General features: G+C 46.1%; 1 protein-coding gene across 3 annotated transcripts in view; it reads right to left on the bottom strand.

Annotated features, from left to right (window-relative positions):
* GALNT2 (polypeptide N-acetylgalactosaminyltransferase 2) overlaps positions 1-23,980 on the bottom strand; it is a 214,084-nt gene that overhangs the window by 66,786 nt on the left and 123,318 nt on the right. For all 3 annotated transcript variants that reach the window (XM_030812715.1, XM_030812714.1, XM_030812716.1), the window contains exon 3: positions 11,478-11,631. In XM_030812715.1, coding sequence (XP_030668575.1) covers positions 11,478-11,631 — 154 coding nt within the window. The remainder of the gene's footprint in view (positions 1-11,477; positions 11,632-23,980) is intronic.

The raw sequence follows: 23,980 nt of genomic DNA on the forward strand, positions 1-23,980 counted from the left end.
GAAGAGGAGACAGAACTGCAGCATGGCAAAACTGACAAGGCATGAAGCTCAAGAGTCAGGAAATTCCACAAATCCCAAACAGGTTCAGCACAAGGAAAACAACTTCTAGGCATATTATGGCAAAATTGCTGAAAAAAAAAAAAGAAATATCTGAAAAGGCAGCTGGAAGGAAAAGTCAAATGTCTTCAAAAGGACAAGAAGACTAACAGTAGACATTTCACCAGAAACAACAAAAAACAGATGACAACTGAAAGACAACGTAAAGGTGCTTACAGTCACTGTCAACCCAGAACTCTGCAGTCAGTGAAAAGACTCTTCAAAAACAAAAGTAAGCTGGGCGTGGTGGCTCACGCCTGTAATCCCAGCACTTTGGGAGGCTGGGGTAGGCAGATGGCTTGAGGTCAGGAGTTCAAGACCGGCCTAGCCAACATAGTGAAGCCTAGTCTCTACTAAAAATACAAAATTAGCCAGGTATGGCGGTGGGTGCCTGTAATCCCAGTTACTTGGGAAGCTGAGGCAGGAAAATCACTTGAACTGGGGAGGCAGAGGTTGCGGTGAGCTTAGATCACACCACTGCACTCCAGCCTGGGCAACATGAGTGAGGCTCTGTCTCAAAAAAAAAAAAAAGAAAGTAAAGTGAAGATGTTTTCAGACAAACAAAAGGATAGAATTCATTGCTAACATACTGGTACTAAGAGAAATACTAATGAAATACAGAAGGAATATGGTCTTAGGTAGAAAAATAGAAATATAAGAAATGAGGAGCAATGGGAATATAAACATGTGAATAAATGAAAAGGATATTTACTGCATAAAACAATAAAAGATATCCTGTAGAGTTTATAAAGAGAGAATTAAGCTGAATGACAACAAGGGCACAAAGGGCTGAAGGTAAGTGGAAGGTAAATTATTACAAGGTCTGTGCATTGTCTAAGAAGTAATAAAATTATTCATTTACATTAGGCTCTACATGTGGACTTACTAGTCAAGAATTTAGCAAACCAACAGAGAAGAAAATACTTAACGTAGGAGGATGCAAGGGAAAAAGAAACGCAAAGCAGGTGGAACTAATAGAACACAACCAGTGAGATGTTGGTGTTAAACCCCAATAAACTAGTACTTACATTAAATGTAAAGGAACTAAATACACCAAATAAAAGACAAAGATTGTTAGAGCAGATGAAAGTCCAAAATCCAACTATAGGCTACTAACAGAAGATACACTTTAAATATAAGGACATAAAAAGTTTGAAAGTGAAAGCATGGGAAAATGTATACCACGCAAAAACATGAAACCAAAGAAAGATGGTGCAGCTATACTGATATTGTAAGACAAGAAGCATTACCACCAGTAAGAAGTGCATTTCATAATGATAAAAGGGCCAGTCTACTAAGAAAATAACAGAAACTCACAAACAGGTCTAAAATAGAAAGAATAAAGCTCTGTTGTAAATGGTCTAGACGTGGTTAGGTTATCCTTACTAGGCTATGTAATTGCCTGTTTCCTTGTCTGCCTCTCCTGGTAGACTACAGTTTCTTGACAACAAATACGATCCTCATGGTCATCACCACATTCCCAGGATGGTGGCAGAAAGAAAAGACTTAAAGAATAAAGAAAGCAAATCACACAACTCATTTAGCATCATCGTGCTTTTGCCCAAACCATAACCCAGAGTTACAGATGGGGAAACTGAGCCACACGTGTGGGCAGCCACTCAGGGGTTAAGCTTTGAGAATACGTTTGCTAATGATCTTTGAAAAAGAAGACTTGACACGGGCGCTTCAGAGATGCCAACATCGACACAAACGAAATCTCTACAGTCCAATCAATACAGTCTACTTACACCAGTCTCAAAGCATTCTGTAATTCAGATGGAGAGAAGGCCTGAAATAGTCAAAAAAAAAAAAGAAGGAAGAAACATATCAAGGGAAGAAAAAGAACAGTCTGTGCTTGAAACCAGAAGTTGGTTTTATAAAGACACAAAAAATAAAAACAAAACATAAACGAGCACGCTGATGAATAATGACATGGCTTTGGTGTGAACTGTGCACATGAGACGCAAGTTAGAACCTGGGATGAGTTGGTGGGGGACCCGTTAAGCAAGGAGCCATTATTGCTGGCCACTTCCCACTCCCCACATCTCGTATGTCTCGCTGAGCCTGTCAGCACCCTTCCAACAGCAGGCAGAGATGTCACACTGACAGGCAGAGATGTCACACTGACTGAACACACAAGCAGAAGTCTCACTTCCTGAACGGCATCAGCAATGTTCCAAGGGAACAGAAATAGAGTGCACTCTTCCAGTACATTTTCTTTGAGAATCTGAAGCTGGAAAAAGAAAAACAACCCCATTTCTTCTCCATTTCTCAGGATCCCATCAATGTATGGCCAGCTTCCCTTAGGAGGTTGTTTGGCTGCAAGTTACCAACATTCATCTCTTCCATTTTTTAGGTGCATTCAGGCCTCACGCCAAGATTTGTGCCTAAAAGCCAGGAGTATGAAAGACCCTCTGAAGAGCGGACAGTAAGGGAGCCACAACTATTAGAACCCCGAGCCAGGGATATAGAGTGCTCCAATTCCTCCACCAGTGAGCCCTGTTAGAGCTCAGGCAAGTGGCTCACCTTTCTCGTCTGCCTTACAGACAAGTGATAAAACTTCATGGCTTAATAACTGTAAAATCCCTGGGGACTGAGGCTCTCTAGATACAAGGTGGTGCCTTACGAGGCCCCGGGATATCCTAGCTGCCTGCCTCTCCCTAAATATATTCCGACTGACAATGTGAAAAATGGGAAAAGCAACCTCTGCTCTGCAAACTGAGCTCACATCCCACCGAACCTGACTTCTGTGTGCAACTCTTCTACTTTCTGGAAGTGGGGTCTGAGTTCCGAGCCTTCTGGGAACTGGTATATGACATCATCAGAAGTAGAGCATCCCTACCCACTGTACAGGAGTGTGATGCAGAGTAAATAAAATTTTTTCTTTTTATTTTTAGAGATAGAGTCTCACTCTGTTGCCCAGGCTGGAGTGCAATAGCATGATCATAGCTCACTGCAACCACAAACTTCTGGGCTCAAGTGACCCTCCCATCTCAGCCTCCCAAGCAGCTGGGAGTACAGATGCACATCATCACACTAATTATTATTTTTTTAAAGATGGGGTCTCACTATATTGCCCAGGTTGGTCTTAAGCTATCCTCCTGCTTCAGCCTCTCAAAGAGCCGAAATTACAGGTGTGAGCCACTGTGCCCAGCCTTAAATAAAATTAATGCACACAAAAGGCTAAGCACAGGCCTTAATACCAAAAAATGTTCAATGAACTGCTTTGTTATTGTGATTATTGAACAAACTTTTAAAGATTCGCTGTTACACCACATCCAAACTCCACCTGCCCCACGGCCACAAATGCCAACAAAGCCAGAACAGCTAAGCCTAGAGAAGCACCCGTCCCCACCTGTGACACCCCGTGTGGCCCCCCATCTCCTCCACCAGGACCCTGTGGTGCAGCATACAGAGTTGGAGTTGGGCTGCAAATCGATGTGGGAGGAGCGGGTGCTTGGGCCAGCTCCACCACGGAGCAGCGGCTCCATCGCAAGAATCTCAGGAGGCCAGCGGCGTGTGTTTATGAGACGCCGTGAGCTGCCGAGAAGTAAAACATAAGGACAAAGCTCCAGCCCTACCTGGATCTCCAATCACACTCCTACTGGGGAGCTGTGTTGATTTCCCTAGATCTTCTGCCCCCTAAAAAGAAAACTCCGAGTCCCCTAATAGTTGCCTTAGCCAAAGCCTCCCTCCAAGCTGGCTGACTTAATGCTGAAAACCTTTTCTTGGCTTCAACAATGTTTGTGCTTCCAGAATAAGAATGGGAAGTTTGGATTTTATCTTTCCCCACAATCCTTAATCCTGATTAGCCACTCTTAAAACAACTGACATCAACGCTGACATTCCAGTGAGAGTAAACAGCACAACCCAGGCCTTCAATGTCTGCCCTCTTAAAATGCCCCTAAAAAATAAATAAAAGAACACACCCTTAAGAGCTTTGACCTATGTTTTGGCTGTGTTAAAGGCAGACATTTCAAAAGCGGTCAAAATAGAGTTCTTTGGTAATTCTTCTGAACAAAGGCTGAGCCACTATAATCTGTAACTGGAGTAAAAACATATTCTTGACTTAAAGATAACCCATTAGATGTATAACTTGGACACACTCCTCTCAAAGGTTCCTTTGTAGGGAAATGGTTCAGGCGGTGGTATTTCAGCATGAGACACAAAAATATTTCAAAACCCCACATTTTATATGTAGTGGTGGCAAGGCAGAGAAAAGCTTTCTAATAACTAAACGTTTGAAACCCGAAGGAAACCTGTTTCTTTACCAAGCAGTTCTCGTTTTTAAAGGATTTAATGAAATAAGTGAAAAGGAATGGTGTCTAGTTGACAGGGGAAAGAAGAAAACAAAGAAAATGGTTTCCCCCCTAAAGGTTTATTTCATTTTACATATGTAAACAATTTCAAAGTAAACTGTCCCAAGTTTTCCCCAGTAGAGAGAAAGAGATTTCATAAACTTCCTGGGTTCCTCTACTTTATTTTCTTATCAGATGCATTTCCAGGCAAAAAATCAAAACCCTCCTGGAAAGGAGTTTGGATCCCGGAAACGCTCCAGCCTGACGACACTCACTTCCTAAGCGCAGCATACTCTAAAGAAGGCATCAAGGGGATGGTACCCCAGGAACCTCCGAACCAGACAACACTGGGGAGGGGCTTCAGAAGAGCTTAAGAGAAAATGGAAGCAAGTGTTACCCAAGTCATTTCAGGATCTGGCTGTCCGGTTCTCCCACTGGCCTGCCGGTCATGTTGTATCATTTCCACTCTGTATTAGTCAGCTTGGGCTGACAATACCATAGACGGGACCTTCAACAATAGACTTTTTTTTTGAGACAAGGTCTTGCTCTGCCACCCAGGCTGAAGTGCAGTGCAGGCTCAGCCTCCTAGGCTCAAGCCATCCTCCCACTTCAGCCTCCCTAGTAGCTGGGACCACAAGCGTGAGCCACTATGCCCAGCTAATTTTTGTATTTTTTTTGTAGAGATGGGGTTTCGCTATGCTGCCCAGGCTGGTCTCAAACTCCTGGACTCAAGCGATTCACCCGCCTTGGCCTCCCAAAGTGCTGGGATTACAGGCGTGAGCCACTGCACCTGGCCCAACAATAGATTTGTATTTCTCACAGTTCTGGAGGCTGGAAGCTCAGATCAAGGTACCAGCAGATCTGGTTCCTGGTGAGGCCTCTTCCTGGCTTGCAGGTGGCCCTGTTCTGCTGTGTGCTCACATGGTAGGGAGAAAGATCTCTCTTTCTATCTTCGCCTTCCTATAAGGACACCTGCCCTGTAGGACTGGTAGCTGGATCAGGATGGGGTGGATCAGGGTGCCACCCTTTAGGACCTCCTCTAACCTTAATCACCTCCACAAAGGACCTGTCTCCAAATACACTCTGGGGTTTGGGACTTCAATGTATGAAACTTGAGGGGGCACAATTCAGTCCACAACACACTCATACTTCCATGTGGCTGCTAGTCAGAGGGACAGAGACTTCCGGTGGGGCCTGTATGGGCTACAAAGCTCAGGAGGTGATGGCTTTCAACCTGCCTTTGAGGGCTGGCTGATGGAGAAGGCAGGTATGACTCAGAGCAATAACAGAAAAAAACAAAAAAACAACTTCAACATGCATTTTTTTTTAACTAATGGGGGGAAATAAGTAAATGAGGGCTTGACAGGAAGCCCTGTGGCCATTCAGGTAGGACAGTTTCTTCAATGGGCCAGGCCAACCTGGGCTATACGAAATATGTGGCTTCATTGGGCCCTGGTGGTAAATGCCAGGAGCACCCCACGGGTATTCTAACAACCCCCGATCCTCCACCCCCACATTTCCATCTTCGCTCTGGGTGGGTGGCACAGCTCGAGGCTGAGAACCACTGAATTAGACACTCCCCTGAGGCTCCTTTTAGCTTCACAGTCACATAGTTTCATGAAATTATATCCCCTGATCACGGGAACACAGCCTAAAATAGTACGCAATCTACAGTGTTAGACTGTCCTCAAGTGTCAGCCGTTGGCTCCAGATTCATAGCTAAAGATTTCAATGTTGGAATCGTCCAGGGCTCAGGCCTTGGGCCTCTTCTGTCTGCATCCATTCCCTTGGGCTTAACACCCAGGCTCATGGTTTTAAATACCATCCATACGCTGAACATTTCCAAATTTACATTCCCGCTAAGACCTTCCTCCTGAACACCAGACACATATCCCACCACCTACAAAACAGGTCCACCTACACTGAGCAGCATTAACACGTCCAAATTTCCCCACACCTGCTCCACTCACAGCCTCCCTATATCTCAGCTGAGGAGACTGCAGGTCTTCCCTTGTGCCAGCCACAATCCTTGGCACCCTCTTCCAAGCCATACCCCCCTCCAGTCCATTAGCACATCCTGTTGGCCCCACCTTCAGAATATAGCCCACCAGACCTCTTCTCACCACCGCCAATGCTACTTTCCATTACCTTCTGCCTGGACAGTAAGAACAGCTTCCCAATGCAGGGAGACAGAGAGAAAACAAACACTTATTACAAAAAAGGAACTTCAGAATTCCCACTGGTTTAACTTGCTTTTAAGTCTTGATAATTTATTTGAAATTTCCAAGCAAGATTATTTTTTTAAATTGAGAAACCATGCAGAGATCACTGTTAGAGGTGAGGGATATCCCAATTACCCTGACTTGATCATTACACATTGTAGACAGGTATCAAAATCTCACATGTCTCCCCAAGATAGAAAACAACTATGATATATCAATTTAAAAATACAAAAAAATAAAAAGAAAAGAAATGGTGCTTTCAAAACTAGGATGGGCCTGAATGCCGTGGCTCACACTTACTATCTCAGCACTTTGGGAGGCCAAGGTGGGAGAATTGCTTGAGGCCAGGAGTTTGAGACCAGCCTGGGCAACACAGTAAGACCCCATCTCTACAAAAACTTAGCCTAGCATCGTGATGCGCACCCATGGTCCCAGCTACTCAGGAGGCTGGGGCAGGAGAATCACTTGAGCCCAAGAGGGAAAGCCTACAGTGAGCCGAAATTGTACCACTGCAGCCTGGGTGACAGAGTGAGACCTTGAAGAAAGAAAAGAAAAAAAAAATAAGATGGGCTATCATCTTTCTAATATCTAAGAGGACCTAATATATCCTATACATAGTATTTAGTATTTCACTCACAGCTGGCTTTTGTATGCTTCCTGATTCCATGCAAATATTTCTTCTTGGTACAATATATTTTATACATCTAGAAAGGTAAATAAAGCATAGCCCAGAGTTTTTTGTTTGTCTGTTTGTTTGGGAGGCTCTGAAGCCTTATTCCTTGTATCTATCCTTGAGGGCAATAAGGGGTGGATTATAATTGCAGTTTTCCAGTCCTGGGAGAACACAAACACAATGAGGCTATTTGTGGCCCATCTTGAGTTCACATGACCTTTATACTTAAAATTCCCCCTTTTCCTTCTCCTGTATTCTTTTATGATTCTTCATATCTTGCATGATTTATTGGGCACTCAATATATGCCAGGCACTCTGCTAAACAATTCACTCACTCAGCAAATACTTATTGAATTTACTGAGTGCCGGGAGGTGTCTGAATAACAACCCTAGATATAATAACTTACTATTTGGAACAAAAAAATAAGTAAAATACACAGTGTGTGGGTGGTGAGAGGAACTGTGGAGAAAAATCAAGCAGGAAAGGGGGATGGGATGTTTTGGAGTGGGGGTCAGGGGGCTGAACTCCTAGGGAAGATGGTCAAGAGATACCTCACTGTGGCGGCTCAGGGGAGGGGCAACCAGCCCATGTAAACCTGTTGCTTAATCTTCATAGGTTACAGATGGAACAATATGATACCATCTTATAGATGATAAAGGTCACAGAATTAAGAACTGGAGGGTCTGAGATTTTCAACCCAGGTCTGTAGGACTCCAAACACCTCATTCTTAATTACCCTCCAACTGTACTGCTTTCAGATTTATCGAAACTAAAGACTGAATTCTACTGTGCAAGCATTTCTATAGATCAACATGAAGGTAGATACTGCAGAGACAAAAATCATTTTATACAGAAAGGTCAAATTCTGTAATAGCTCTCCATTAGATATATCGGGAGAGAAATTCAAAGAGGTAACCCAATCTTCTTAACCTGACGTTCAACAAGAATGGTAATTCTAGAGCTTACACTTTGAGACATTAAATCGGCTCAGCTCTAGGCATCCAATTGACTATGGATAGACTTTAATTTAGCCCAAATCCAACAAATGTGGAAGGCATCCCAGCTGCCCCTTTAACACATGCAAATGAACATGACACACTGGCTGGAACTAAAATTAAACCCACCTAAAATGCATCCCACACTGTGGGATGAATATTCAAACATCTGTTTGGACAAACTCATATTTCAAAAACTTTGAAAAAAAATATATGTACATATAGTTTTGGGGACTTTGTAGGGACTTGCAAGGGAGGCAGATGAGAAAGCCAGCCCACATGCTGGTGAGCCATGAGAAAGAACACCATTCTTCTCTCAGCTCACAGAATAAGTATGTAAAGATAAAATCTTGTGGGAAAACTAGCTCTTAACCCACATGGTGGAAAGAAATTCAGACCATCTCATGGAGATGTCATGCCAAGCAGTCGACTGAAGTCATCAGGGAAGATTTCTGCACTAGATTCTGCTAGACTTTATTCCCCTGAGTTTAGGCCAAGCCCTTCTTAAAAGCTACATGGACCCTTTCTGGTCTTAAGTCAGTAGCGCTTAATCACTGGGCAAGTTATCCACATTCCGGGTGCCTCCGTTTCCTCTCTGTGTATGAAGATAAGCTTCAAGCCTATCTTAAAGGGTTGTGTGGATCATGTGGGTGGGGGCCGGAGAAGCGCCTGGCATGGGCTGCTTGGCCTGGTTAGCCTGGGGATGGGCTGGCGGTGGGGAAGTACACATCTGGGACCCTCTGAAAAAAGTGAAGGATCCTGTCCCCAGAAATGTACCTACATATACACTTGCGATCTTGCACACAGCTTCGGCCTCAACACTTTCACAACATCCCAAAGCCCATGCATGGCTCCCTGGAGGTCCTTGGACCCCAGGCTGTCACCCCTTATTTCAGATACAGTACTTAGTACTTTAGTATTTTAGATACAGTTAGTCAAGCTGACTTCAACCAGGACAGCATAAGGACTGAGTAGAGCTGGCTTTAGAAAAGAAATTAATGGATGACAGGAAACAATCAAAGACAATCTTTTGGAGTGGAGTTAGGAAAATGATGAGATTCTTACTATGATATAAGATATGTATGTTTACATATACTCATATGTATCAGATATTAACACACAAACACACACACACACTTTTCCCTGGCCCTAAAAAAAACTGTAAAGCTACACATTTCTTAAATATGAGCTGGAACAGGTGAACAGAGCTGACTAGAACCCAAAGAAAGCTGTTAAGAAAGGAAGCTCCTGGCAGTTAACTGGCACCTACACTGTCCATAAAGTTCCTTGAGAGTAGAAGAGGAAAATCTTCTTTCACTGTATGCTGTGTGTGTGAATGTAGTTTCACTGGCCATTTGTCTCTCTCCACCTCTCCCTCCCCCATCAATCCCCGAAACTCCCGCCCGTGAAATTAGACCCTTGCTGGCTCTCTGGGAGCCCCACGCTTTCCTGGCAGGGCTTCTGCACTTCCTTCTTCCTGGGTGTCCCCACCCAATTCACCCCTCTTGGGACCTGTCCTGACCCTCCCACCCTCCTGAGTACCTCAAAAGTATTCATGCAAAGTAGACTGCCCAACCCATGGAGCTACACGACCTCACTTCCTGGTGCACCTGCCACCCCTAGCAGCTGTAATGGGACCAGATTTTTCTGGCTGAAATGCTAGGATCCGAGCACAGAGTCTGACATATGGTAGATGTGTAATCCATATTCCATTCACTGATGAATGAATGACTCTAACTTAGCAGGAAGTTATACCAAGCACCCAGCGAAACAGCTGTCTTCAAAATGCAGCTCCTTATTTTTTAATAATCTGAAACAAGACTAATTCACTGAGAATTCCAATGTGAAAGACCTCCCAATCAAGGTTCTTATCAGCAAAGCTTACAGGTATGGGATAACAATGAGGGTTATGCATATCACTTTCCTGATAAGTGGTGACAAATACTCTTTTTAAAATGCCTAGCAACCTCCTGAGCTGAGCTTCATAGACCCCAAAGTACCCTCCACTCTCAAGATCTTTGAAGAATAAAAAGGGGTGGGCACGGTGGAGCATGACTGTAATCCCAGCACTTTGGGAGGCTGAGGCGGGCGGATCACGTGAGGTCTGGAGTTCGAGACCAGCCTGGCCAACATGGTGAAATCCCATCTCTACTAAAAATACAAAAATTAGTCAGGTGTGGTGGCAGGCAGCTGTAATTCCAGATACTCGGAAGGCTGAGCCACAAATTGCTTGAACCTGGGAAATAAAGGAGTAGAGGCTGCAGTGAGCCGAGATCACACCACTGTATTCCAGCCTAGGAAACAGAGCAAGACTCAGTCTCCAAAAAAAAAAGAAAAGAGAAGAAAAAGAAAGTGGTTCATGTTTGTGATTCCAACACTTTGGGAAGCTAAGGCGGGAGGATCACTTAATGCCAGGAGTTCAAAACCAGCCTAAGCAAATGGACAGACTTCACTTCTACCAAAAAATAAAAATAAAAAATTTTAAATAAATACCATCTGGGTATAGTGGTGAATGCCTATAGTCCTAGCTACTCAGGAGACTGAGATGGGAGGATTGCTTGAACCCAAGAGTTTGAGGTTACAGTAGCTATGATCGCACCACTGCACTCCAACCTGGGTGATAGAGTGAGACTCTATCTTTAAAAACAGAAAGAAAGATGTGGACAAGAGCCTTTCCTTTAGTACAGGGTGTGGAGATGTGGCACCTGTCCCTACTGTGTTTCTGCTCAATTTAACATCTATTGTGCTGGGTAGTTCATTCTTCCTTTCTAATCTTTAGAATATTTCCAATATAAGCTGTCCCAATAAGCAGAAATTTAGATTTTCTTCCTCCAAGGTTGGGAACAATGACAAATTTTGCAATTTTGTGAATGGATCATAAAAATAACAAGTGATCACTAAATATAAAGCCAGTCACACAACTCTCTTTCTGACTTTCATGCTCTGGCCAGAAACCCACAGCCTCTGCACACTGCTACAGGGCACCTAAAGACTAGCGCTGAATCTAGAACCATCCTTCCACTGCCTATAGGTGAAGTTCCGTTGCCATATACCTCAGGATTTTTCCTAGTTTTACAACACACATTCAATTTCCCAGAGTAATGGGGAAGTTCTAGCGTCACAGGTGAAAGCGATGTACTGGTTTGTGTGAAAGCAAATGAAGCTGCAGCAGGTGCGCAGTGGGGTACTTACTGGTCATGCCGGGTGTCAGGGATGGCTCTGTCCATTCGCAGCTTATCACTCTCCACTTGGTTGAACTTGTTGCGGGCGTAAGGGTCCTGCCCGGAGCGGACCATCGTCCCTCCAACATAAGCTTCCTGGTTAAAGTCTGGCCACCGTACTTTCCCTAAAAAGAACAGAGCAGAGGGTAGGGATGAGGCAAAATGTGACCAAGTGCTCATCACAGAGACTGCAGTAAGTGTTAACTCAAGAAATCACATCCATGGCTTCTTCATATAGTGGCCATTTTAAACAACAAACTAGCTGAAAACAGCACAAGCAAGCATCATCCTGTCTACAAGCCAGAGAACAGGAAACTGCAGGTTTGCCGTTTACAGCATGAAAGTTAAAGGCCCGGCATACAGGCATCTGTCCAGTGAAGAAAGTAAGATCAAAGTACCCATAACTGTGGCATCATTCGTGTTTTCTATAAAAGGAGATGTTCTCAGCTTGTCCCACCTTTCCAGGGATTATAATGTTGACATTATCTCAGGTAGGGTGAAGAAAATCATGTATAAACTGCACATAAGGTATTCCATCATGTAACATCAGGTAACACAAAAATAAATGTTTGTACAAAAAATAACCCCTAAAGAATAGGATATCAAAATGCCCTTTGGTGAGACCTTGTCAAGGGGTCCTTTTTGCAGCTGTTAGTATGCCTGACCCCATGGGGAGAAAGTGAAGGATGTGGCTCCCAGAGGTGTCCTCATATGCAAAGCAGGGGCCTGGCCATTCCTAACACACACATCATACCTGTTCTCTTCCTGGAAGGAAGGAAGCCAAGGCAGCCTGCCTGTCCCCTGGCATTGGCCTGAACCCTAGAATGCCAGGTACAAGGTTCTCCAAGAACACACCACTGCACTGAGGAGCTCTACCCTAGGGTAGAGGCAGTGTTGGCGACCAAGGAGCATTGAAGGAGAGCACTGATAGGCGAGTGAAGTCAGAATGAGCTCAAGTATAATAAAGGCAGAGCCAGAGAAATGCATGAAGGCAGGACGCTCAAACAGCAGAAGAAAGGTGGAAGGAGAGGCAGACTTGAGGCAAGGAGAACATTTATGATTCTGTGTCAACCTGGGTTTCAATCATGCACCATTCACCATTTGCCACCTATATGATCTTGGATACGTTATTCATTGTTTGAAATTAAGTTTCCTACAAAATAAGTAAATAGACTAACAAAAGGTTCTTCATGAGGACTTAATGGCCTACAATGTTCCACTTCATAGATAATGACAAACTAAAAAATAATAATAATAAACACCACCAACAACCCTGCTCACATGAAACTCACACAATTTCCAGTGGTTGGAACTGCCATGAAGAAACATAAGGCTGTTATGGGGGTAGGGATTACAGGGTTCCTGTTCTATATGGGGTGGTCTGGTTAAGGCCTAACAAGATGATTTTGAGCAGAAAACTGAACAAAGGCAGGGTGTGGGCGTGCAACTCTCTGGGAGAATAGGGCACCGCAGTGCAAAGGTCCTAGTGTCGACATGAGCATGCCCATTCGGGAACCAGCCAGGAGGCCAGTGTGACTAAGGAGCATGCGAGAGCCTGGCCGTCAGAGCCAAGGTTGGAGAGAGGAAGGCAGGGCTGCCAGCAGCTACACGGAACAGGGAAGCAAGGGGGAGACAGCTCTTTTGCAGCGTGTCAATCCTTGGGTCGTGCAGGTGACCTTGAAAACACGGTATGATAATAGCATGTGTACCTCCGTATCTACTTTGCCAACAGAAGTCCCTCATTATGCAATTGAAGGACCATTGTGTTCCTTTCTCTATTTCAGAGATGAGGAAACTGAGAATCAGTTACATGTAATTTGTTCAAGACAGAAGAGTAAATTTTCTATCTAAAAGCTTATCTGCTTCCTGTTGCAATGGTCCTGTGAGGTCAGAACCCCTATCTCATCACAGCTGGTTGCCGTGGAAATGATGCTTGGCGGGGTGGGTCACAGAAGCCTGGCCTCTCAAATAGAAAATCAGTTCCAAAACCCACGAGCCTGGCTACAGCGATGATACCACGGCCCCAATAAACAGCTGCGTGTGGGAGCCGGCCAAGGTGTCAGCATTTTCTTATGCCTCAAACAAAATGTTTCCAAAACATTTTACTGGAAACACGTTTTCCGTGCAAAGACCATCCTAAAAATACTTACTTATCCTCCACTCTCTCCTCATCTTCCTACCTTCACCCTCATATATTTTCAAGGATGAGAAGAAAAATAACACCTATCTGCACTCAAGAGCGAGCAGCCTCTACTCCTCACCAGTGAGTTTATCCTTTCACGGACTAATACAAAAGAGGCTTTGAAGCTTTTGTTAAAATCTAAACCAGCAGTACCTACAGCAGATTTCCAATAAGCTGGTTCTAACAAACGTATTTAATGTCCTGAATACCCTGCACCACAGAACTTTGAACTATGGAATAAAGAACCATGACGGAGTCCCATGCACAGCCAGAGAAGAGACCACCACCTGACAGAGGTTTCATCCTACCATGTAACTCTGCTTACAGCCTACTTGCTTCTCACCGGCGTGCTGGGGACAGCAAAGTCTGAGGACTCTGGTTGGTGTGGGCCTGTGTGCAAGGAGAGCAGTGGCCATGGGATAAGGCCTCTGCACAGCTCTAGAAGCTTCAATCCCATTTCCACCCATACATCTCTTTGTGCTCTCACACCCCCACCGCCCTTCTGGAATAAGACCATCACAGCACAGTGTGTGCAAGAAGTCTAATGCCAATCAGTCACAGGGCAGCTCAGATACTGGCCTGCGGTGCATGCTAGGTGACTCCACATGAGGTGTCATGCTAGATCCTATAGGGAGAATCAGCACACACAGGCCCGTGACCCATGCTGTGGACTTCATGTTCTAGGAGGTAGAGGGAGACAGACAAGAATCAAATGACCATACTAGGCCAGGCACACTGGCTCACGCCTGTAATCCCAGCACTTTGGGAGGCCGAGGTGGGTGGATCACAAGGTCAGGCGTTCGAGACCAGCCTGGCCAACATGGTGAAACCCCGCCTCTACTAAAAATACAAAAAATTAGCCGGACGTGGTGGCAGGCACCTATAATCCCAGCTAATTGGGAGGCCAAGGCAGGAGAATCGCTTGAACCTGGGAGGTGGAGGTTGCAGTGAGCCAAGATTGCACCACTGCACTACAGCCTGGGCCACAGTGCAAGACTCCATCTCAAAAAAAAAAAAAAAAAAAAAGAATTAAATGACCATACTAATAAATGTACCAATAAAAATTGAGCTAAGTGCTCTGAGGGTAAAAAATGAAGCATCTCATGGAGGAATCTTATCTAGACTGGGAAACCAGGGGCGGCTTCCCTGCAGAAAGAATATTTGAACTGAGATTTGGATCATGAGTAAAAATGAACTAGGAGAAGCCCTTGAAACTTCACAAAAATAGCATCTTTCTTCAGCACCCAAAGACTACATGAGCCTACTGAGCGGTACCCTGCCCTGCCCCCTTCCTTTGACACAGGAGCATCTTCAATAGGACCCTGGTGTGGGCCCTGCCTTGCCTTGTGGCAATCTCCCCGAGACACACAGCTGTTTTACTAGAGACAGATTATCAACAGTATTTCTTTCATAAAAGCTTAGCAGTACTGGAATACTACAGGGGCTTTCAAGTTTGCTTGACAATGACACACATTTAACATTGTGACCCAGGTGTCACAATGCAAACATACACACCCAACTGATACAAAAGTCTCACAATACCAAACTTACCCTCACTATATGCGATGAAAAGATCTATTCTATTTTTGTTTTAGGTATCTCCCAAAACTGGCTTCACCACCTAATGATGGGTCACAACCCACAATTTGGAAAACGCTAAGCTAAAGAACCATTACTAAAATTGGTTATTTCTGTACTATATAGAATTAGCTAGGGTTGAAGCCATCCCCGGAGGCAAAGGCAGGAAAATCCATAGAGAACAAGGTTTGCAGAGGGCAATGCATCCCAGCCCAACCCCACGCAGACAGGGACATGGCGAGAGGTACACAGAGTAGGGTATGAGTCAGAGGTTAGAGAGAAACAGCCACAAAACAACCAACAAAACGTCTGAATATACTGCCTTCCTAAAAATATGACATGACATCCATACATCATCTTGTGCTTTTATCATCTCTTTAAAAATCTTTAAAAATAGTTCTTGAGATTAAAGAGCTTTAGAAAATAAAAATATATGAGAATCTCGGGAAAGTGGACTTGGCTAAGCAGAAGCAGCTGATGGAAAATACTTCAAAGATACAACATTTTACATGAGGAGGCAGAAACTAGCTTCATCACCAAAGATGACAGGAAAATAAAACGTACATTTAAATAACATGAGAAAGGTATTTAAATAACATGAGAAAAGAAACAGAGCATTATCCTAAGAAGGGCTGTGAAAACAGATTGCTTATTAAATAAGGTTATGAAAATATTTTTGAGGAAATTTCTTTCCAGAAGACAGACTTCTCTTAGACGTGGTCTTTCAAACCAAAGAAGGAATTATTTGACCTTACCAGCCTTGAAACCCCTGATTCAGTAAAAATGAGAAGCTTACAGCTGATTATTCTGCAGACAGAACAAGTCACCTGTCTGCGACCCCCTGCCGACCTACCTGGGCTGGAATGAGGTCTGCGCTAGTCCCAGTCAAACCCTCAGGCGGTCCCACAGACTGCCCTGCCCCACACATGCATGGCCATGTCCTCTGAGAAGCACTCGGCCCACAAGGGTCTCACTCTCCTTGGCTGCTGGTCCTGTCCCTGCCACTCCTCGTGTTCTCCTGGGCTGCTGTCCTGCCCCTGCCACTACTTGTATTCTCCCAGGCTGCTGTCCTGCCCCCGCCACTCCTCGTATTCCCGCGGGCTGCTGTCCTGCCTGCGCCACTCCTTATATTCTCCTGGGCTGCTGGTCCTGCCCGCGCCACTCCTCGTATTGCTCTAGGCTCCCCTTCCTACCCAGGTGAAGACAGAGCTCCTCACCTCACAGACTCAGCCTCGCCCGCGGCACCCCAGCATCCCACATGCGCAGTCCACAAGCATCTGTCAACGGCTTTACTACTGAGGGTCTCGTCCTGGGTCGAAGGTACCGGAGGCTGACTGTGAAAAGGAATCCAATCCTGCGCGTGACTGGGAGGAACGCAGCTTCGTGTTAGTTCTTACACATCTCATCGCTGCGCGCCGATCCAGCCGCATCTGAGACATGCTGTGGTCGTGCGCCGGCCGCGTACTCCTACGCCTCTTTCGCTCGCTTGCAGGCATTTTTTAAATGTGTTCCTCCGCAAAGCCTGTCAGCCCTCCCGAGCCTGCCTAACCTATCAGTCAGATCCCTGGCTGGAGCACGGGGGAACAGAGGGTGCAGAACTGGCCAACAGGGGTCCAGGCCAATGCTGTGTCACCGATAAGGATTCAAGGACTTGAGCAGAGGAGGAGCCGAACACACACACGCACGCACGCACGCATGCACGCACACACACACACACACAGCACAAAATCCAAGCATGAGGGTGAGCCTGGCTCACTGACTCCCTCTGACACTCTGGTTTGTATAAAACGGAAATAATATTCCACTTCTGGGGTTGTTATAACAACTAAACGAGATGACCACAGCAAAAGCCCTACACTACTAACTATAAAATTAACTGATATTTACAGGCAGAAATGACCGAACACAAACAGAATGCCCCTGCCTCTCCGACGTAAACCCCTATGCCCTCACGCAGAAAGGGCTGCTGGGAACCACCCAGCCACCAGGCCCTCTGTGACACCCATGAGGGGTGTCCCACTCTGCAACTAACCCCGGGAGGCAAGCAGGAAGCATAGAGGGAATCCCTGCTTTCTTCTTGGGGTTCCTCTGGGCACTGCCCAGGTGAGCAGGGGTGCGGACCTGTGGATACACTGAATTCATGCCCTGCTGTCACCCACAAGTACCTCCTGCCCTCCCCACAGTGCTGTGAGAAGAGAGAAGGTAGGGCCAGTGGATGATTTCATCTACATCTACACTTGTATCCTTCCATTTCCATCTGCTGCTCCCAAGAAAAACCTGGAAATAATAACTCAACGCCATTCTCTGCTTGCTTCAGGCAGGGGGAGATGTGAGATGGGTCCCATGTCAGGTGGAGTGGGGAGGAAGAGAGGCTTGCTCTGAAGCCAGGGGTGTTAGCGCTCGAAAGAGGAATAGTCCAGACACAGCCCACTTTACAAAATGGAAGTGCCAGGGGCCTACTCCAAGAGAAAATTAGTTTTACTCTCAGCCATATCATGATCAGTTAGGTCCTTACGTTTTCCATTTAAGCTGTTTTTCACACTCCTTGGCGGTACTGGGTCTGAGAAACCCCAGGACTGTGCAGAGATGGGAAGCACCAGCCCTCTGCCCCTCACCTGTGCATGCCATTTTCTCCTGCTCTCTGCATCACCCAGAGGGCTACTGAGGGCCACAAAGTCTGTGGGGGCTCCCACTCAGATGCAGAACTTCTCCTTCTCAGTGGGGATGAGGTGAGGAGAAGCGGGGCCTGCCTGCCGACAGCAGCTTGTGTGCTGGATGGGGCAAGAATGCAGGAGCCTGTGTCCTCGGGTGGACCTGTACCTTCCCATCTCCTGTCGAGACCCAGACCCACCCTCTCTCAATCCTAGGGTTGGAAGAATACTAAAGGGACATCTCGCACTTGCTGTCCTGAGGAAGGTATGGGTGACCTCATAAGACGATATTTTATTTTGGGTCTTAATTTTGGAGAAAAACAATCCACCACCCTCTATTTTCCCCAAGTTGAACAGAACAGCCCAGTACAGTGAAAACACCAAGCCCAAGTAAATGTACAGAAATTAACAAACACCTCACTGGAAAGACCCGCCATCCAAAAGTGAGAAGATGGGATAGCTCCATAACCAAAGCCAAGGTTCCAAGAAAGCCCCGGAGAAAGGGCACTTGGGCTGGGTCTTGAAGCTTGAGCAGGAGCCTGCCAGATGCAGGAGGGATGTAACAGAAGACACCTGGAGACAGAAGAGACCCAGTAGGAAGGGACGGCAGGCAGGAGGTGAGGGGGCCCTGTGCCCAGTGGCTGCAAATCCTCTAGCCCGGGCTGAAGTACTTGAAGCTTACTCCCCACATCCTAGAGTGCACAGGATATTTGGAGCAAATTAGTGCTGATCCACTTTGCACTCCAGGCATGTGCCTCTGGCTGTGGAACGAAGGATGCTCAGACAGGAGACGAAAGCGAGGAGGCTGACGACCCCGGTGCGAGCGTGTACAGCCTAGTGCACATCTGCCCCCTGCTCAGGAAGGTCCTGCCCCTATCTGAGGATGTGTCCCCAGCCAAATGCCATGTCACCTCCAAGCCAGCCCAGCCCCTGCAAGCCCCCAACTCACGTCCAGGTCTCTGCTCACCTCCGGCTTGCATAGCCAGCGGTGCCTCCCCAGGACTCCCTCCTCCTCCAGGAGGAGCCATGGTGGAAACTGTGGCAGGGCGGGCACAGCACCTCTCAGGAAGGCTGCCATGCTTCCACTAACCTGGCTAATACTTCATTACTGTTTTGTCAGTCTCGTCCGCAACCCCAGAAGGTTTACCTGGGAACCCTTACTAAACCTGGTCTTCCCAGCCATGCCCGCACCGCTGATGCTGTGCATACTTACAGATAAGGCAGGGCCACTGCGATGTATGTGTCTACCCCTCCTGCCGGATGAGCCGGCTAAGCTGCCTCTCAATGTGGCTACCTCCTCCAGGAGCCCTCCCTGGGGTCCCCAGCTGCTGCCTCTCTGCATCCTCTCTCTTTTCTTTCTCCTCTCTCTGCAAGCCTCTTCCTGCCCCCTCACACAGAGCTCCATTCCAACCACAGCTTTTCTAAAACCCTCTTGCCAGGGGGCCTTGTAAGTGCTTCCACTCTTCTGTCTGATAACTCGAAATTCCACCGAGGCTAGAGCTCAAGTTTGCAGCTGAACACAGGAACAAACACAGAGACAATGGTGTTTGTTCCTGCTCTGCCAGCACCTCAATGACTCCCAAGTAACTCCCCAGAAATTATAGCCACCTCTCGGATTCTGGCTGTGCCCTCCCTGTCTTGACCTTGGTCCGGACTTGGAGACACATTCACTGAAAGCCATTTAAAATGAGTCCTGTCTCTCTCCACCTGACTCAGGCTTCAATACCCTTCTAACCTTGTTTGCTGTACCCTTTTCAGTTTGGAGATCAAGTCTGGACAGAGAAGATGGAGGCCCATGGGAACGGACAGGCTCCGCTTCCTCTCCCTGAGGAGCTGGGATGCTCTTCTTGCTCTCTCTCCTCCCCTCGTGTCCACAGGCCTATGCTCGTCATCTTCAGCACTGACCCCTCTGCACGCACTGGAATAGCTGTCTCTGCTCCCCCCCAATGGTGAATGGGGGCCCAGCCCGGAAGCTGCTAGGCAGTGCACTTCAGTAATGAAAATGAACATCCTGCTAAGCCCTACAGATGTTCCTGCAACTTGTTCTGACACTGTTCCCAGGGCCTGTGGCACTGTGGGGAGAGTGTCCCTCCCCTCCTGGCCACCTCACAGCTGCATCTAATGTCTGATGGCAAATGGAGGCCAGTCCATTTGAAGGGCTAGGCTAATGGCAAGAGGAAGCGAGATTCCTTGCCCATTACCTTTGGACTGATAGCCCTAAGGCCTTCCCTTCTTATCCCTGTAGCCATGAAAAACAATGTGTACAGTCAGAGAGGGGATGGGCCCAGGTTAATTCTTCTGCCTCTGGGAGAGAAGGGCCAGGACCCGGAGAGGCAGAGCAGACCTATGGTGGCCTGACAAGTCCTGGCTCTGGACCCCTGCAGGAGAAGGGGGTCCTAAGGCTGGTGTTGGTGGTGCCACTTTTGTCTGCCGGTCCATTCTGCAGGACACATCCCTGCCCACTGTCCTGACTCAGCCACTACCCCGGCCACTGCTCCCTGGGTTACACAGACTTCAGGCCCAGCAACTTTTTCTTGTTTCTCTTCCCCATCTTTGACTTAGTCAGCATGCCTCCCCACTGATACTCTTCATCACACCGCTATCATTCACGGCACAAGGTTTTGTGCTTTGCTACTTCCTTGGGTACAGAATTTCTTCTCCCTCCCGTAACCCACCCACCAGGCTCTGAGTTATAGCTACCTTTTCAGAATCTGTTTTTTCCCGGTTTAGTTTTGGGAACTTTTCTCCCCACTTTATCGAGGCTGGAGAGCAGGACGGTGTCCCTCGAGCAGAGAGTGGCTGGCGACTTTAACGGTCCATGGTGCCTGGAGTGGAGGCTGAGCATAGGCACTGAGGCCCTGGGAAGGCTGCCTGGGGCCCTGCCAGCATCAGCTCTGTGGCTGACACTCTAGGACCTGGCTGCGGCCAGAGACACAGCCAGACACGGCTCCTAAGTGCCACTCAGGACACCATTTCCATGGGACAATTCATTCTGGGATCCTAATAACCAATCCTCAAGTGAACTTTTTGAAAAAGACGCTTTTATCATCAGCGGACTACTTGCATTTGGATGACTTGTTCAAATAAATGTTGGTTTAAAATAATGCTACCTTTCCAAACAATGCCACTTCTTTCTTAAAATTTTTGTTTTTACTAAACCTTATATTTAAAAAAAAGATGATAGAAACCTATAAAACTGATCCTTCAAATAATTAACATCACAAAGCACATGAAGACCCCAGCACACAGAGGTGCAGGCACACCCCAGCACAGAGAGGCAGAGGCAGAGGCACACCCCAGCACACAGAGGCTCATGCACAGACACATGCACAAATGCGGTCTTTAGAGGACTCTCAGTTGCGACTGTCCTTCAGCAGCAGATCAGGACGTTCTGACATATGCTCCTGGGCAAAGAGCTGTCATCTACCACCTGCAGGTGTACGAGGGGAGGTATCTTCCTGAGTGCAGGTCCCATCGTGCAGGAAACTGAGAGTCTCAGTGGATTCAGGCTGCAGGAGGCTTCAGGATTCTGCACGAGTGTTCGCTGCTGTACTGCAATTCTTCATTCAAATCCTCCCCAGGAAAGACAGCTTAAACAAATGTGAAGCTACCCCACGTAAAACAGAGCAACCGCTGGGAAAGCAGCCAAGGAAGGAAAACAGAATGTATTTAATATCAAAGGACAAAGCTCTCAGATTTATTTTAACTTCTTGGTTGATCTCAAATTGAATGTAATTTTACTGTGCTTAAAAGAAAAAAAAATCCTAATATTCTTCCTCTAGAAGGTCATAATGCTACACCATGAAAGAAAAGACGAGGACAAGGCCAGGATTACAAACAAATAGATCCATTTCAATTACAAAGGCCCATAAATTATGCTTTATTATTTGTCACTGGATATCTGGTATCACAGGAAATTTTCTTCACCTATGAGAAACCGTCTCCTGAAATAAGGAATCCCACACATCCATGATTAAGGACAAAAAAACAGGAAATCCAAAGAAGTGATAAAAAGCTATTTAAAAGAAAACCTAAGAAAATATCAGATGTTATACAGGAAATAGTTTGCATTTGTTTAAAATTATCTGTGCTATCAAAACAACTAAAAATATACCACAAAACAATATCAAATTGATAAAAGTGCAATAAATCTTCATGCATGAATCATCATATACCTCTTCTTCAAATTTGAAATGAAAATTCATCATTTTCCCTTATATGTTGTAGTACCTAACCATAATAAATTTAGCCTATTGTACATGGTCTTGACCGATCTTCTTTTTCATCCTAAATATCAGTAATAATATCAAAGTGAATCTACTGCCCAGAATCCCAGCCAACAGACGAAAAAGAAGGAGAGAAAGACAGCATCTGTTAACCAGCGACTACTTGGTCTGCTACTTCATACAAGACCTTGTCCACACCATACCATAACCATGTCAAATACGATGGTTTCTGCTTTACAAGTCAGAAAACTAAGGCACAGAAGTTAAACTTATCCAACATATCACAGCTGTAAGATGATGGAACCACAACTCAAACCCAGGTCCTAATTATGCCCAGTCTGTGTTCCCTCCACTGCACCCGACAACTCACTTTTAAGTGGGGAAAATTGAAGTGAAACACCAAAAAGCAACCCTCCATGCCTGTGCAGTTCTCAGCTGCCCAGCCCCCTTTCAGGTGGCAGTGCCAGTCCTGTCTCCACCCTGGAGTGACTGAGTCTCTGACTTTGACAGCAGGTTTTCCTGTCTCTGAAACGCTGGCATCACCTGTTGTTAGACTCAGAAGGAACTGTGGACATCATCTCTCCAGGTGTGAAAATCTCTCCATTACAGTCCCCAATGTCCAGCCACAGCTTAAGAGGTGCTGAGCATGGGGAGCCCCCCGTTTCAAAAGGCAGCTGTTTCACTGGACAGTGAGAACTGTTGGTGGGGGCTTCCTCAGATAAAAACAAACGCTGCTTCCTGGACAGGCACGGTGGCTCATGCCTATGATCCCAGCACTTTGGGAGGCCGAGGAATGGGGATCACTTGGGCTCAGGAGTTTGAGATCAGCCTGGGGAACACAGCGAGGTGCTGTCTCTGCAAAAAATTTTAAAAATGCGTCTGGCATGGTGGCACATACCTGTAGTCCTAGCTATGTGGGAGGCTGAAGCAGGAGGATTGCTTAAGCCCAGGAGTTCGAGGCTGCAGTGAGCTATGATTGCACTACTGCACTCTAGCCTGGGTTGGTGAGACCCTGTCTCAAAACAACAGAAACAAAAAAATTCTTCCCTCTAACTTCTGCTCAAATACAAGAAACAGAAGTCTCAAATAAAAAGAGAAAAAAAGTCTTCGGCCTCTTTTATATGGTAGCCTTTCAAATATTCAGACATCACGATCCCACTTCCCCTTGGAAGCCCTTCTGTAAAAACATCCACAGTTACTGCACGTGTTCCTCATCGGACACTGCTTCCGCTTCCTCAAAATCTGAGTCACTGTCAGCCGGACTAACTCTAGTTTATCTGCATCCCTGAACACTGTGCTCTGAACAGAACAAAACACTTCAGCTATGGGGTGGGAGCCCAGAGAACACTGGATGTCATGTGACTGCTTCTGGACATTGTATTTCGACTAATAAAGCTTAAGATAACTATTTTTAAACAGCTCCATTACATTTCTGGCTACTGATTTCAGCCCTTGGTCTCTACTTTCTTGCTTGTTGGAACAAGAGAAGGACAATGGGAGATTTTTTAATGTTGGCTAGAGTAAGAAAATAGGTCCCCTGTGGAAGACAAAATGGCAACTAATATTAAAAAATGCATGCATTGCCATTGACCCTGCAATTTCACTTTCAGGAATTCATTTCAAGAAAACAATCATGGACTTACAAAGATTTACCTCTCAGGATACTGGCTGGAACCCCTCTTTATGTCCCACAACAAAAAATAAGTTCAATGAGCCGATGGCCGTGGAGATGTTGCTGCCATTAAAATGCTATAGGAGATGTTTATGGATGTGAAAAGGAGTTCCCGATACATTGCCCAAGCAGAGATGGTACACCACAGTGCTGTATTTGCAAAAA

The sequence above is a fragment of the Nomascus leucogenys genome, chromosome 5 (assembly GCF_006542625.1).
Source record: "Nomascus leucogenys isolate Asia chromosome 5, Asia_NLE_v1, whole genome shotgun sequence".
Taxonomy (NCBI): Eukaryota; Metazoa; Chordata; class Mammalia; order Primates; family Hylobatidae; genus Nomascus; species Nomascus leucogenys.